This window comes from Microcebus murinus, chromosome 17 (genome assembly GCF_040939455.1).
Source record: "Microcebus murinus isolate Inina chromosome 17, M.murinus_Inina_mat1.0, whole genome shotgun sequence".
NCBI classification, from domain to species: Eukaryota; Metazoa; Chordata; class Mammalia; order Primates; family Cheirogaleidae; genus Microcebus; species Microcebus murinus.
Genome location: NC_134120.1, coordinates 15,454,012 through 15,471,224, shown reverse-complemented (window position 1 = coordinate 15,471,224; position 17,213 = coordinate 15,454,012). Strand labels below are relative to the sequence as shown.

At 42.8% G+C, this 17,213-nt stretch overlaps 1 protein-coding gene and 1 pseudogene across 11 annotated transcripts in view; both read left to right on the top strand.

Moving 5' to 3' along the window:
• ZNF532 (zinc finger protein 532) overlaps positions 1 to 15,140 on the top strand; it is a 112,626-nt gene extending 97,486 nt beyond the window's left edge. For all 11 annotated transcript variants that reach the window (XM_075993828.1, XM_075993825.1, XM_075993827.1 and 8 more), the window contains 3 exons: positions 9,696 to 9,808; positions 11,648 to 11,795; positions 13,159 to 15,140. In XM_075993828.1, the coding sequence (XP_075849943.1) occupies positions 9,696 to 9,808; positions 11,648 to 11,795; positions 13,159 to 13,653 (756 nt within the window). In that variant the 3' untranslated portion in view covers positions 13,654 to 15,140. The remainder of the gene's footprint in view (positions 1 to 9,695; positions 9,809 to 11,647; positions 11,796 to 13,158) is intronic.
• A 678-nt stretch (positions 15,141 to 15,818) lies between these two features.
• On the top strand, positions 15,819 to 15,910 carry LOC142861772 (uncharacterized; annotated as a pseudogene).
• Positions 15,911 to 17,213: the final 1,303 nt, after the last annotated feature.

Sequence of the window (17,213 nt, the reverse complement as noted above, 5' to 3'; positions counted from 1 at the left end):
CAGGGAATGAAGCTGTGCCAGACCTAGAAGAATCGGGCAGAGATTTTTTTCACAGCCATGTGGTCTTTGGGGCTCATGAAGTACGGCAGCACACGCCCCAAGCCGCCTGTCTGCTTCTCGGATGTCAGTTTTGAAGGAGAGTAACCATTAGGGTTTATGGTGTGACGGCCTTCTAATAAGGGTTAGTGAAGATACTCTCAGGTGGATGGCGGGAGGACATCTGCCCAAGAGTCCCCTGGCAGGGAGGAGCCGTGGGGTCTGCTAGGCCAGGGTGTGTAGTGGGGGAACCCCAGACCTGTGCTGCGGGTCACCACTGTTCAGCTGTGCCCCAGCGGGCGTCTCTGGCTTCGTTGCCATGATGCTGGCAGCAGCGTGATTAGGATTTAGCCTTCCTTCCAGCACTTTCTTCTTCCTCTGCCCGAGTGCCTGACACTGTTCTGAGCACGGAAACTATGGCGCGATGTGTTTCTTTCCCATCTGCTCTGGATTTGGCTTTTGTTATTGTGCATTTATGACTGTTCTGCATCATTACTTTTTCAGTTATACAATGTCATCAGCAAACTAGATAGTCCTGTAACCAGAAAGTCAGAAGAGACTTGGTTTTGTTTTGTTTTAAACAAGCCTAACAGCAAGCACATATTCGTCCTTGTGAACACTGTTTATTTCAAAGTTGTCACCTCAGTAACCTACATGCATGGCCGTGATAGTGCTGGTTCTCAAAATCCGCTGACAGCACATCGCATGAGAAAATAAAAGTATTCTCCTCACTTTATAGTTACAACTTGTTTTAGCTAGGGTATCCACTTTAAGTAGATGTGGTTCTGAATGATTGAGACTTCTGTTTTCTATTGCATGTGAGACAGTGGTCTAAACTAAGGATCAGCAAGCTATATTTCGCAGGCCCACCACCTGTTTTGGTAAATAATTTATTGGAACACAGCTAGGCCCATTCATTCATTCGTTATTGCCTAGATTTAAACCACAGGGCAGAGGTGAGTGGTTGCAACAGAAGTTTTGTGGCCCACAAAACCTAACTCACTCACTCACTCGTTGGCCCTTTACAGAAAAAGTCGGCTGATTCCTGGTCTAAATTTATACTCTGAGCTTATATATTTCCCCAAACCACTCAGTTCAAATATAGAAACCTGGGTGGTATGATTAATTTTGGTACTGAAAAATTGTATTTTTTTAAGGCTTTCACATGTAGGCAGTTTGGGTTTCCTGTGCTGTGCTCTGCTCATTAAAATGCCCTTTGCTTGTTTGTTCTTGGGTGGCGTGAAATTGGAACTGGAAAATCTCACCAGGGCTCTAGATGTTAACTCAGTTAGGACTTTAGAATTTATGGCCTACGATATTCCAAGCTTCAGGGGACGCCTACTTGTCTGTGTGTAAAAGATCATTTTCTAAGAAAGTATAGGTGGTGTGGGTAAGCAGGCTTATGTCCCGTAACTTACCAAATGTAACTGGAGGTGACACGTAACAGGAGCGAAAGCCTTCCAGCGTTGTGGGCACAACTGACTGTATCTGGACCTAACCTGAATAAATGAGGACACTTTAATGCCTGTGAAGCCTTGGTTTTTACTTATCCTGATGAAAAGCTTTTGAAGAGGTCTTGCAGTGGAAATTATAACTTTTATTTATTTAATAAATATGCTAATGAGCTTCTTTTTTAAAAAATCACCTTTTTGAGCCATAGTTTAGATATAATCTCAGCACATTGCTGTTCTGTAGAAAAGCTAATTTATAGGGGACATATCAGGCTGTAGACTTTTTCAAAGGGCTGTTCAGGTTTATTCTATCTTTCTAAATTGTCTTTGGTTTGTCTGGGTGTATACATATTATAGGTATAATGCGCAGTTCTGAAACTGTCAAAATGGCCATTCATATCTTGGGAGTGTAACTTTTAACTATTTTTCCTTTTGTATGTACCTCTATCAAGCTGCATGGTATTTGTTATGGGATAGAACAAATGAAGTGTAAAGTATAATGCATGCCCTATAGATGCTTACACTTGGGTAGAAAAAGAAAACATGTTAAAAGCTTAGAGTTGAGTGTAAAATGATAGTCTTAGAGGAATCACAGGTGGTGTATAATAAAGTGCTAAATGGAAAGTGCTTCGAATTCAGATTTCAGCTCATTACTTGTTGAGACCTGGTGAACAGAGTGAACAATAAAAGACAGTCTATCAAACTTTTTAAACGGGGCAAAAAAAAAAAAAAAAAAAAAAAAAAAAAAAAAAAAAAGACAGTCTAGCCTTTAAAGAGGTCAGAGGATAAAATTAAAAATTAAAATCCAGTGTGATACACAGAAGGGAAGATGTCGAATTTTATCTCAGGCATAGGAAGCAGAAGGTACAGGCAAGGAAGGTAAGGAACAGGTAAGGAAGAGATTTGAACTTCAGTGATTCGTGGGGATGGGTTAGGAGGTGCCAGGGAAGCTGCCTTCACAGCAGAAATGCTCCCCAAAGAGGTTATTTGAAGGCTGCACAAGAAGAATTTGCCCCTCACACAGCAGCACGAGAAAGGCGGGGGATATGGCACAAACCAGCAGGTGGTTCCGGGGCCTGGTATGTGCCTCAAAGCATGTGGAGGCAGGCAAGGTCAAGGTCTCACTCTTTAAAGCTACGAGAGCACCAGAGAAGTGACTTCTCTTCAGCAGGGAAGTGACACATCAGCTGTGCATTTTCAGCTGCCTGCTCTGTAGCTGTGTGGGACGTGGACGAGAGGAAGGAGGGGTGTTGGGGAAGGCCACCAAGGGGCTGAGAGCTGGGCTGGCCCAAGAGGTGGACAGGGCTTGAACGGGCTCAGGGAGAGTGAGGCTGTCTTAGACGGGCAGGGGAAGAGTATGTCATCGTGTTCAGCAGGTATGAGTTTGGCCTTGAATGGAAAGTTTATAAAGTCCCAGGAGATGCCAGTTTGAAGGTTACATTGTGGACAGTCTTGAAAGCCAGGAAGTTGGATCTTGCCTTACATGTAAGGAGAAAGAGCACATTGAAAACACTTTTGCATCTGATTGCAGGAGGAACTTTTATTTTTTAATGAACGGTGACTCAGTATCCCTCTGGAGGGACCACCCCTCCATCTGTGCACTCACCTCTTGTGGATCATTCAAGGATATCCCAACTGCACTGTCTCCTCTCTCCTGCATCTTCGGCTTTTCCCGTATTATTCTCACAAAGACCATTCTCTAGTCATCGTAAAGCATACTGTGGTGCCTCTTGCTGGAACAGAACAGAACACCTCCTGACTCCTCTTCCCCTCCTGCCTCTCTCTACCTCTCCTTACACCAAGTCTCGCTGAAGTGGCTTTCTGTCCTCCCATTTAGGTTTCCATCTTGCAACCACATCAGAACCACTCTTACCGAGGTCTCTGGTGACTTCCTGTCCCCAGGCCTGGGGTGGTTCCTGGCTTACTCAGTCGTCATCTTTCTTGCGCCGTCTGAAGCAGTTGTCTTGAAATGCTGTCATTTCTGGGCCTCCAGGATACTGTTTTCTCTTGATTCTTATCTTCCACCGTCCTTCTCAGACTGTCTCATCTTTCCAGCTTATAGGTGTTGATGTTCTCACCCAGGCCCATGACTTTAAATGCCATCCGTATACCCTAGTGACTCCCAGATTTGTATCTCCTGACCTCCAAACTTGAATCTAACCACCTGTTTAGCTTCTCTACCATCTGTTTAGTACCTCTCCAGTAGGCCTCTCAAAGTTAGCATGCCCAGAACCTAACTCGATTCCTTGCCATCCCTTAGCTTGCTTCTCTTCTAGTCTTTCTCAGTAACTGGCAACTGTGTTCTCCCAGGTTGTCAGCCCAGAGAATTTGGAGCCATCTTTGGTCCCTCCTCTTCTCCCCTTTGGCCCATCCACAGATCCTACTAGCCTCTCCACCCTTGAGGGTTGTACCAAAGCCAACCATCCCCACCTCATGCCCTTCTGTCTGTCCTCTGTCCTTACTCCATGGAAAACTACATAAAGGATGTAGTCTGGCAGTTCAGTGAAGAAATACAGATGGCCAAGGAATAAATACATGGATGAGTGTTCAGCATCACCAGGCATTGGAAAAAGGTGAAATGTATCTTACCTATCCCTTTGGCAGAGTTGAAGAATGATGATCTGGTGTTGGAAACTCTCAGTGAACCAGCAGATGGTGGGAGCGTGAATCCTTTTTGAGGACAGTTCAGCAAGTAGCATCAGGAGCCTTAACATTTTTCACAACTACTGAACTAGAAAGAGTACTTTCAGGAAATAATTGGTTGATTATAGTCATTTGCATCTGTAATTACTAAGAGGTCGAAACAACCTGAATCATTAATAGAAAGATAGTTAAGCAAAATATGGTCTATTTGTGCAACAGAATACTATGTGCTTGTTAAGAGTGCAGAACTGTCAAAATATGTGTAGGTGTGTGTTTTCCAAGTGGGAACAATCAGGTTAAAAGTCGACATGTAGAATATGGACCCATTTTTATAAATACACGTGACTGTATATTCAGAAAAAATGGGAAGGATAGATTGCTGGAAATTGTCAGTGGTTATTTCTGTGAGTGGAAGCAGTCTTTATTCTTTTATTTTGCAGTGAGCATTTGTTAGTTTAATACTTAAAGGAATAAGAAAGAAAATGAAGGCCCCGGTATCTAGGTACAGCGCACATACTTCACTTTGAAAATGGAAGCCTCTGTGCCAGAATCCCCTCAATTTCCTGGTCCTTTCCTCGCCGCCCACCCCTGACTTTAATAAGCATCACACCTGTCCGCGGGCGGCACCTTGGCTCCGGCCACGCAGGAAGAGCTGTTCTTCCTTCTGTTGGAATGCCTTCCTGCTCACTGACTCCTCTCCTGTGTCCTCAACATCTTCATGTTTATAGGCTCGCTGTCATCAGTTTTTAACATGTTAACTGCCACGTGAGTTGTATTTAACTCACACTAGTTTTTTGAGCCTGGAGCCTGCATTTGGTTCATGAAAATCTTACTTGATGTTCTTGGTGTCGAAAATATTTTCAGTATTAATTGTAACACTATGCCACACTAGAAAAAAAATTTTTTTCCTTGGGGCCAATGTGTTAAACATGCTTGTCTCACCCTTTAGCCTAAATTTGTCACTTTGTGATTACTTTGTAGAACCTACTGATATTTTTCTAATTGTGTGTTTAGGTAATCTTTATTTATTAATTCACTTAGTAAATACTGAGTGTCTTCTGTATGCTGAATGTCAGGGGTACAGAGATGAACAGTTTATAGCTTCTGTCCTCAAAGAGCTTATGGGAGAGTGAAAACACCCTTAACGTTCCTTTAAAAGCCAAAAACTTTGATAGCAAAGTTTTCTTTGGAGGAAAAGTTATATATGAGTAGGTATTTTATCTGTTAATTGAAATTTTTTTTTTACCATAATATAACGTAAGTCATTAGAGAAATGCAAATTAAAACCATTGTGAAACATCACTGACCCCCCTGTAAAATGGCAATACCAAAATGCCGCAAAAGGTTTTAGAGCAGCTGGAGCTCTTCTCTGTTGCTGGACATGCAACGGACGGCCACCCTGAAAAACAGTTTGGCAGTTTCTTATTTGACATCTGATTCGGTAATCCCACTTCTGGGTATTTATCCAAGAGACATAAAATCAGAAACCTGTAAGTGAATGTTACGCATTATCCATGATCCCCCAAACTGGAAACACAACCTCTAGATGCCATTCAACTGGGAATCGGATAAACACGCTTGGGTTTGTCCCCACGCTGGAACACTACGTAGCGGTGAAAAGGAGTGGGTGTGCTAGACCCTGCAACACAGATCAATTACCCATGTATTGCTCCAAGCAAAAGGAGTCACTCAAAAAGCTACACACTACATGGTTCCATTTACATGACAAATGGAAACAGCAAAATTGCAGAGATAGAAAACAGACCTTGGTTGCCAAGAGCTGGGCGTTGGGGGCAGGACCGGGGGAGGTGACGCAGCTGTTCTCTTGACTACAGTGGCAGTTATTCAGCTGTGCCCATTTGTCACAACTCATAGAACTATACTTTCAAGGGGGGCAGATTTTACCTTTGTAAATTGTAACTGAATAAACCAGACTTAAAATTTATTTTGAGGCAACAAAAAGATTTTTTTATATACGTGTTACATTCACATTCAAGAATCCAAACAGTATGAAGGACCACAGTGAAAAGTCTGATTCCTACTGTTGCCACCAGTAATCACTGTTTCTCGTGTCTCTTGACGTTTCTTCACGCACACGCATGTACGTTTTACTGGCTGTGTCACTGAGTTTTTGAGTATTGTTCCCTACCTCCATTTTCACTAGAAGCCATGTGGTTTTCATCGCCTGGTTTTTGCATGGCAGTTATTTTTTAGGAGCAAGTGTGTTGGGTTGTAACAGAATGGACCATACCAAGTTGTGGGAATAACCATAGAATAGGTCCCCAAGTGGAAGTGATCAGTGCATTAGGAGTTAAATTCTGAGGGACTTCCTGGTGCTGTACTCTGTTCATGTTATTGGTTTGGGTTTTCATCAAGTGCGTTGGTAGGGGGCATGTCAGCATGGATTGAGAATGAGAATAACTCTGCACCCTTCAGTCTCAAGTCTGTGTGTACTTCTGGGTGTGTGGTGGTCCCGAAGGAGGTCCACTTCGTGTTGGTGCCTCGTGGAGGGGTAGGACCCTCAGGACAGGGTGGAGAAGTGGACGCCTGTCAGCTGTTTGTGTGAAGCTGTGACTGTCTCCCTTTAACTTCCCCGGAAGTCATCTGAAATAGAAAGAGGCCTGCAGGCAGAGAGAGAGAGGGGCTAGTTGTCAGAACAGGAAATGTCTGATTGTGCGGGAGCCTGTGGCAAACCCAGACACAGACGTCCAGAAAGAATAGCTTTTAGAGGCCGTGTACATACCTGAGCGAGGCTGACCACAGGGTGGGGCCCTCTTAGCCAGGTCACCTGGTGAGAAGGAGAATTGTTAATGCTTGTTGCTCTCTTGAAAGCAGTGAAGGTAAAAGACTCAAAAATTAGAGCAGGGAGGAAGTTTAGGAAGTGTGTACCTAAGTGTTTTATTTGATATTTTACTCAAAAAGTTTTATGCTAAAAATTTTGGGGACCCTGCCAACTTACTAGTTTCTTATTTCTTTAAAGTAGTTCTATTTAAAAACAAAATAGCTCAGAATTGAGTGGGAAAACATACCCCTTTCTCTGATGTTAACTATGGAAAGTCCACTCAAGGCCGTGGTTCCCTCAGTCTCAGCTTACACTGCACTGAAGCCAGGAGGAAGCAAATGGCCTTAAACAGGAGGGTGACGATGGGCTGTCCACTTTCTTAACACCGTTTTTCCATTTTTTCAACATATAAAATTTTCTGTGTTGTGAAATAGCAGTATGAACTCATAATATTGAAGAGAAGTTATAAAAATAAATTAGGTAAAGTACCTTTGAATAAGTTAGTCATTTGTTTTGTTAGGTGGTGCAAATGTGGCAGGTTTGATCTGGAAACTGGTGTTAAAGCCTCTCATCTTGTCATCCGTGAATCAGAAACCCTGCTGTATTATTTTGGGATTGCAGAGTTGATTTCAACATTTTTTCATAAAGATGATAAAAAAGATGCCTAACACATCCTCAGCTCTTTTGAAAATAGGTATTGGTTCACCTAAGGTGTTCATTTAATTTATTGTCTGCTGAGAATTTCCTTACTGGCATTTTTCTATTCATTTTGTTTTGATATTAACATAACTACACAGTAACAAGAAATAAAATACTAAACCCTTCACCTTAATAGAAAATCCAATTTTCCTTTCTCTGGGGCCTCTTGCCTTGAAAGATATATTTTTCTTCTCTAAATCTGCTATGATTATTTGCTAAAGCTGTCCTGCTTTTAGAAAGATGTCTGTGTTTCAGCTGTTGATCTTTCTTTATATTGTTGATTTTATATGTATCAAATTCAAAAGGAATTAATAGATACTAGATTTTGTTTTGAGACAGAGTCTCGCTTTGTTGCCCAGGCTAGAGTGAGTGCCGTGGCATCAGCCTAGCTCACAGCAACCTCCAACTCCTGGGCTCAAGCAATCCTGCTGCCTCAGCCTCCCGAGTAGCTGGGACTATAGGCATGTGCCACCATACCTGGCTAATTTTTTCTACATATTTTTAGTTGTTTGGCTAATTTCTTTCTATTTATAGTAGAGACGGGGTCTCGCTCTTGCTCAGGCTGGTTTTGAACTCCTGACCTTGAGCAATCTACCTGCCTTGGCCTCCCAGAATGCTAGGATTACAGGTGCGAGCCACCTCCCAGCTGAGGGAGGGGGTGTGGTCATGGAGGCCAAATCACCTTCCACAGGTCCTGTGATTGGTGGTGGCAGAGACAAGGTGTCAGCCCATCTCTGGTGCTGAAGAGCCAGGCTTTTGGCCGCTCAGATCATTAGTGGAAAAATAATTGTAAAATTTAAAAAATCTGTCTTATATCATTGTTATTGCAAGCGTTGACTTGTTCTTACTGCCAAAAGTTGTATGTAACTTTATCTCACATGAGAACTTAGTCCTACTTCAGCCTTATTTTTAATGAAGGTTGAGCCAAATTTTGTTTCATTCTTTTGTTTCATTCATGAGGCTGTGACAGCTCTTTGATTTAATTTCCTAGTGATATGACATTTGTTCGGTTCCAGACTGCTACACATGTCATACCCATAGAATTTGTTTAAAGTTAAGCTATTAATTTACTTCAAAGGTTCTGTATGGAAATACACTGGCTGGGTTATGTCTTAGCCAGAGTGTGGGAAACTTTTAAATATGAGGGGGAAAAAAGTTAGGCTTGTTTACTCGATAGCTTGTATACACACTTCCCCAGATAAACCAATAGGCAGCCTCAATCAAATAGTATTAATTAAAAGGTCTTTTTGAAAACTCTTCCCTTAATAATTATTTGATACTTAATCCTTAAAGTTTTAAAATGTTTAAAACTACCCAGAAATTTAACAGGGCACACTGGATAAGACGGCATATTCTTTATACAACAAAGTAATGGCTTTATTTGGTACTTACTGAAATAGTAGTTTGTCAGCTTTTAAAAAGTAACTCTTTTTGCTTCCTGAATTCTAGAAAAAAAAATACAAACAGAAAAATAAATAATAAAAAATAAAAGTAACTCTTTTGCAGAAGAAATGTAATGTTTTATTTCAAATTCTTGGATGTTTGTGTTGAATCAAAAAGTATTTGAGTGAAAAAATATATATTTTTTTGCTCCTATGATAAAGTGCATCTTGTCTCCCTGAAATTAGCCCCTTCGTGGTTACTCTGGCCCTGCATTTCTACCATGTTTTAAAGATCTTCTAGTTTTGTTATTGTATTCTTAAATACAGGTTGAGTATCCCTGATCCAAAATTCTTGGGACTAGAATGTTTCAAATTTCGGATTTTTTCCCAGATTTTGGGAATATTTATATATTCATAAGGAAGTATCTTAGGGATAGGACCCAAATCTAAGCAGGAGATTGATATTTTGTGCGTGAAACAAAGTTGTGACTGCAACCTGTCACACGAGGTCCGGTGTGGAATCTTCCACTTGTCCCCCTCATGTCGGCATTCAGAAAGTTTCAGACTTGGGAAAATTTTGGATTAGGGATGTTCAACCCATACTGATGATATTTAATTTAAACTGTTACAAAAGTTTAATTTTTCCAAATGTTTCCATTTTCATTCCTTTAAGTGACTTCTCTCTCTTGTCTCCTAACAAAGCAAATGAAGAAACACCCCTGCCGCCAGTGTGACAAGTCCTTCAGCTCGTCCCACAGCCTGTGCCGGCACAACCGGATCAAGCACAAAGGCATCAGGAAAGTGTACACCTGCTCGTAAGTCGCGGGTTCCCACGGGGAGCGCAGTGAGAGGGTTCAGTGGGAACCAACTTCTCGAAGGGTTTTCGTATTCAACCATTAGCTGGCTATAGTCCCCGGTTCCTAGGTTATGTTTCTTAAATTGTCTTAGCTGGTTTTGGATTGGGTGGTCACACTTAAAAATTAAAATACTAAGGAGCATTTTCTTGCATAGTGTGTGTATACTCTTATGTTATCCAGAGACATATATTTTATTACTGAGAGTTTTGAGGAAGTGATGGATTTGCAGTGAGCAGTTAATAAACAAGATGTCTTCCAGCCTTCGTGCAGGCACGCGATTGGGCCGGTTGGTTTACTCGGGGCTGTAGAGGAAGCCTTGCCCGGGCCTACTTACAGATTCCGCTCTGTCCTCGGCGCCTTGGCTACAGCTGCCGCAGGAGGCAGAGTGGCCTGTTTTCAGGACACGTCATTGCCAGAACCAAATTTAAGGGACTGCATGAGCCACTGTCAACTCGGGCCCCAATGGACAGTCACAGGCTACTTCACTATCTATGTCGATCACAATGCATTTTATTATTAGCGGAAAATCTCTATTTACCCACCAAGCCAGAATGTGCCTAAAGCGGGTGGATAGAACAAGGACCCTGAGGCTAGGGAGCCAGTAGGTCACATGAATATCTGCTCAGAGCAAGGCCCGGTGGATCTGGAGGGTCATGAAGGTTGACAGTCAGATTCCTGGGGTTTATGATGACTTGGCTAGTTAGGGAAAGTTTCCTAGGTAGGAAAACTAGGGAGGTAGACTCTCCTTCAGTGAAACTGAAGTTAGGGGTGATCTTGGTGAGGCGAGAATGTCCCCTAAATTGAGACCAGATCAAAAGAATGAGAATTAGAAGGATGCCCTGGGCTAAGAAGAGGGAGGGAAGCCTGGCCTGGCTTCCTCCTTTGCTGTCGCAATGTGTGTCTCCCTGTGCAGTCACTGTAACGCAGTAAAACGCTGCGATTGTTTGTCTAACTTAAACCCCATTTTCACTCAAGCACGCCGGTCCTCTGGTGGTGGTGCTGCTCCTGCCCCTGTAGACAGTGTCTAACATGCAGTCGGGGCGTGGGGCCAGTCATTATAAAATCCACAGAAGCCTTTTTGAAGGCAGCAAGTTTGCTCATGAGTAAGACCACGAGAGACCCTGTAGCAACCCTCTCATTCCAGTGGCATTCTTCATATCTGGCTTAGAGCACTTAATCACTGTGGTCATTAACTTTTTTTAAACCTGTGTTTGGCCTCTCTTATTAATTATAAGGATTATTTTTCCTTGACAAATATTTTCTATCTTTTGCACAAGATAAAATGAAAACTTAATTGACCTATTTTTGATCTGTTTATAATTTTCTGCATTTTAATCTACTGCATGCACATATTTGAGTGTCTGATGTACACACGCATGCTGTATTTGTGTGTTGAAGAGTTTGGGCTAGAAGCTCGCTCTTTGTTGCAGAGTAAACAGGAATAATTAACATTAGCATGAAGAAATTGTTTCCCTGATCCTTCATGCTAAAACGTCTGTCATGACAATTCCAAGGGAATACTGAGTCCTTGTAAAGAACACTTGAAATTTGGTATTTTCCACTTGAAAACCATCTAGAATTAGAAATTAAGTGATACTTTAAGCAAACCTAGAAAATAAATATTCCATCTGAACCACATGAGGCTGGTCCTATATAGACTCAAAACCAACAGAGAATTTTTAATAAGAGTGGTAAAAAAGTTTCACAAACGGGCTTATTTTGCCTTGGCCCACCTGAGGGTGCTGGGGCCGGGCCGTCTGGCCGGCGGGGGCGTTACCTCCTCCCCTCGCCCCGCAGGCACTGCCCGGACTCCCGGCGCACCTTCACCAAGCGGCTCATGCTGGAGAAGCACATCCAGCTGATGCACGGCATCAAGGACCCCGACCTGAAAGAGATGACAGACATCACCAACGAGGAGGAAGTAGAAATAAAAGACGACGCCAAGGTGAGACATCCCAGATGCTCGCTTTACAGCGAAGACTGTGTTGACACGCTTCACTCCTCATTCTTTTCATGCAGCTTTTGTCTAGTCACGTACCTTTTAAAATTCAGACTATGCATACAGGTGTAAAACAGGGGCTCATCTCCCTCTACACCCATTCTCACCTCTCATCTTGCTCCTGGAAAGGTAATCTTTTAAGGTTTTTCCTGTATCCTTCCAGAAACAGCTTCAGGGATCTACTTGCATATTTGAATTTTAAAATTTTAAATATGAAAATTATCTCCTAGCCAAAAGGAATGTATTAAAGCTAGATTTTTTTTTTATTGGCAATATATTGGTTGTGATAGGTACCTAATAAGAATAAAGCACAAATTTGTGATTTTTATCAGCAGATAGTAAACTTCAGTCAGGCGACTATGTATATACGTAGGAACCCACATACAGGGTGTCCCAGGTGCTATTTGAGGTAAAGAAAGCCGCAGTGCAGCATTTAGGGGGGTGCTGTGGTCTTTGGTGCTGTGTCTAGAATGTACCTGGGTAAAGCACATGTGTACAGTCAAGGAATTGATCTCTGAGCAAACCCTCATCAGAATACCTGTCAGGCCAGTGTCACGTTAATATGCAGTCCTTCCCCTCAGCACTCAGGGAATTAAAGAACTTCTGGGCAGAGATAGCTTCAGGTTAAGGCCACACGTGAAGGTGGCAGGTGTGATAGACCATGGAGTGTAGGGGGGACGAGTCTCTGGGGCTTGGACTTTTGCAGAACTAGAAGTGAGGGGATGGGCTGGTGTAGGGAGTTACAGAGTGGGAAGGAGGGGAAAGGCAGGTAGGTGTATCAGGGGAAGGAATGCAGAATTGAGGGGATACCTGGCAGGTCCCCCAGCAGCTTCCTGTCCTAGAGGAGAAGCAGAGTCCTGCCTGTGTCTCTCCCAGAGTGCGTCCCAGCCCACCTGCCTCGGTCTGCCGTCTCCTGCAGCCTCGACACTCCCTGCTGCGTCAGGCCTCTGTTCAAATGTCACTTGACACTCACGTACCTGCTGCTTGCCCAGCCTCCATCAGGCGCTGCTGGCTCTCCTGTGCTGTGGATTGTCTATTGTTTCTGTCCATCCAGCTCCACTGGAACGTAAATTCCACAAAGGCCGGGGCTTGTTCCTCCACTGCTGGGCCCGGTTCCCGTCTGTGGCGCAGAGGACAGGTGTGGGCCGGCAGACATGCGACTTTAGTGCCCCCTAAATCTCAAAGCCCGCATTTTCCTAACAGCTCTAAAGTCAGAACTGATGAATTATCAGTAGAGCAGGATGGTTTTCGGTTATGTCATTTGCTTTTTTTTTTTTTTTCTTTTCTTTGCGCCCCCCTCCCCCCCAAGGTTCCTAGTCCTAAGCGGAAGTTGGAAGAACCAGTTCTAGAGTTCAGGCCTCCCAGGGGAGCGATCACCCAACCACTGAAAAAGCTGAAGATCAACGTTTTCAAGGTCCACAAATGTGCCGTGTGTGGCTTCACCACCGAAAACCTGCTGCAGTTCCACGAACACATCCCTCAACACAAATCGGACGGCTCGTCCTACCAGTGCCGGGAGTGCGGCCTCTGCTACACGTCCCACGTCTCCCTGTCCCGGCACCTGTTCATCGTGCACAAGCTGAAGGAGCCGCAGCCGGTGTCCAAGCAGAACGGGGCCGGGGAAGACAGCCAGCAGGAGAACAAACCCAGCCCGGAGGACGAATCCCCCGACGGCGCCGTGTCAGACAGAAAGTGCAAAGTGTGCGCAAAAACTTTCGAAACTGAAGCTGCCTTAAATACTCACATGCGGACACACGGCATGGCCTTCATTAAATCCAAAAGAATGAGTTCAGCTGAGAAATAGCCACAGATGTTCCATAAGGAAAATCCCTGTCCACATTGGAATAAAAAAGACATTTTTGTTACAAAAAGTTCACAGTATAATAGAGTTAACAGTACTATCTAGGCTGTTGCAATATATTCTCTTTCCACCTACCCTCAACCTGGTCGTATATATCCTCGATAAGTATTAAAGCAGTATTTGAGTTTAAAAGAGTTTGTATATATTTAAAGGAATAACTTTTTATACTCTTTGTTACATGTTTGTATCAGTATTTAGTGGAAAACATTGAGTTGGTTTTTTTTTTTTTTGGGTTAGAATTTCTTTTTTGTACTGTTTCTTTACAACAGAGTTCTTAGTAACAGGGGCAGTTCCTGAATTCGAATAAATCATTTTGTATGTTACGAATTTGAATGGGTTAACTAATTACAGGCTGAAATAATGCCTTTTTTAGTGTTTTTAATTTTTAGAATTCACTACATAAATTATAGGTAATCGTGGGTCTCAAAAACACTAGGAACTTTTAAGTGTCTTAGCGCCGCCCTCGGCGAGCGGGCCGCGGGGCGCAGCTGCACTCCGGTGCGGGCGCGGCGGGTGCCAGGCCGCGCCACTCAGTATTTAAAGCAGCCTTGCAGGCGGCCTCTGTCCCCGCAGTGGGTAAAAAAACTTAGGCCAGGAATCCAGGAAAGAATGTAGCTTATTACCTTAATTGCATCTTGAGGAATGGGAAACCCGAGGGTATTCTAAAAGGGAAGCGAAAACACATATTTTGGTTGTTTTCCGGGCGACGTTTGCAAGGCCAGCTTACAAGAGCACAAGGAGATGAAGTTACGAAAGGGCTGGACTACTATAAAAGTTACAAATACGTAGTTAGACCAATAGATTTATATAGTCAGGTTTTTTTGTCATGTAATTTATTAACTTACAGAAACACAACTAAGAATATCAAGTATTTCTCTGGCTCTTGACAGGAAGAAAAAAAAATCTCAGTTGACTTAACCCTTTGCTGTCAAAAGAGTTGGTGTTTCCTGTTCTGGGTGCTACTGCCAAACGTCCTGGTACTTAGAGTTGGGATGCACAACTTCAACCACCGACTTATCAATGCAGCAGCCTGTGTGTTGCAATTGGCCATTAGATTACGCACTGAGCCACCTGGGTTTAGTTCCGTCATTTCAATAAGTATATTTCATGTCAGTAGTTCTGCTTTGTTAAGTGCAGCAGAGGTACTCTTCTGTCCCTTCCGTTTATAGTTCTCTGGGAGAGTTCTATTTTTTGGTTTTTGTTTTGTGTTTTCTTTTGCATTTTATATCTTGTATTTATCCCTGAACATGTTTTGTACTTTTTTTTTTTTTTTAAGAAAAATTCTTTTGTGTATATATAGATACTTGCATGATATACTGTAGTCAACGTTCGGTTCCTCAAAAGGTCTTGCTGCTGTCAGGTGTTATGCACTACATCATCGTAACTGTATTAAACACATTTCATATGTAAATAAACGTGGGACATTTGGCCCTGTGCTTCTGTGAGAGAGTTATTGGTGGTGGGTCTCTGACATCTTCATGAAGTTTAGGAAGTGATTAGTCTTAGGGACAGGCTACGGGATATTGCAGAATTCTTCCCACTCAGAAGAATGCCATATTCATTCTCATTAGTAATCAGCTATTGTCACTTTCTCGTTGGCTCCATCGGTACCATCCGAAGGTGTGATTATTCTTCAACTTGAAACTCAATTGCTGTTACTTGTTATATCTGTATTGCTCTGAGTTGTATTCATAGCACTTTCATTGTTTCTGCATTTGAACCTTGCAATAAACCTGTGTGGTCGGCCACGCAGGTCGGAGTAGCCTAGTTTTACAGTTGAGGGAGCTAAGCTCAGATTAAGTTCTTTGCCTAAGCCCTCATCGCTGGTAAGTGGCTTTGCATATTAGAACCCAAATATTTTGCTCTAAATATAGTGCTCGCTCTATGTGGTTATGTACATATTGATAAATACTCATTTATTCAACAAATAAAAAGTATGTGCAAAACATGATACAGAATTTTTGTTTTCGGCACACTATGGCTTTTATAAGATAACCTGAAAGTCTTTTCATTCTTTAATGCATAGAAATATTTGATATAATATGAAATTAGTATCTGTTCAATACTTAGTTGAGTGCAAAAGAAAGTTTTAAAAAATGCCCAGTGCTGGCTGGCTTCAGCAGCACATATACTAAAGTTGGAACAATACAAAGATTATCATGGCCCCTGTGCAAGAATGACCACAATATAAAAAATTTTTAAAAAGCTCAGAGATCCAAGAATGAAGAAACTGAAATCCAGAGTAAAAAACGACTACACAGTGATATGGCCCTAGGGAGAAACCTAGGTGGCCCAGCTGAAGAGGGAATTGGTAACATGGAAGATAGATGTTGAGAAAATTAACCTGGAATACAGCACAGAGATGAGGGAGGGGATGGAATGCAGGAAAAAAGCTCAAAATGAGAAGATCCAACTTTAATAGAAGTTCCAGAAAGAAGGACTAGAATTGGGGAAAGGTCAGTGTAGAAAGTTCTTAGCCATCAGTGAAAGACATGAATGCTGAGCAAAAATCCACACTGGAACCTAAGTTCTGCCGCTTCTTCATTAGTTACAGATGCTGGGTGTGGCTACTTGGAAAGGATACTGGGGGGGCATGCTCGGTGCATTCCTAGGAAGCCCATTTAACTCTGTTTAGTATAGAAGTGGGAGCTGAGGCTGGAAGAGTAGACTCTGGCCAAGGTATAAAAAGCCTTGAATGACAGCCTAAAGGATTGGACCTGGTAGTGCTGTAACCAGATGCAGTGTTTAGCATGGATGGTGGGGGAGTATATCAGGACAGGTCAGGTTATGCCCTGGTTACAACCCAAAGTCTAAATGGCTTGTCACAAGACATGTCTTGTTTACATTCAGTGTCCGTCATGTCCGTATCTCCTGGTCCCAATTACCCCACTATCACAAAAGTTGTTAGTTACTGGAGTAGAGGGAAAGTGCAATGAAATGCTCCGGCCCAGAAGTGACCAATGTCACATCTCATAACTTACTGGCCAAAACCAGTTACATTGTCCCATCCTGTCACAAGGAGGGCAGGAAGTACAGTCCTATGTGTCCAGAAAGCTGAAAATACTTGAACAGCATAAACGACCATCACAGGAATGAAGTTTAAATTAACGAAGCTATGGTGGTAACACAGTGTGAAGATGTGGCCTAGGGTAGCAGGAGTAGGCTTGACAAGAGGCTTCAGTTGCAAGCAGCATCTCAGAGGTTGCATCAAGAGGGTTCTGTAATGCGGTATACAGAGGAGTCTGAGCTGTGAAAGTTCAAGCTTAGGTGACTTCTTAAAGTGTTCTCAAGGTTTAGGTAAATATGGAAGTAAAAATTAAGAGCTGGCTATGGGGAAGATCTTTTTATATATATATACACACACAAGATATACACAAGTTTTCGTTTCTATGTGGTTGGGTGATTTTTTGTTTTATCAGTAATTAAGTAACAGAGCCGGGCGTGGTGGCGCACGCCTGTAATCGCAGCTACTTGGGAGGCTGAGGCGGGAGGATTGCTTGAGC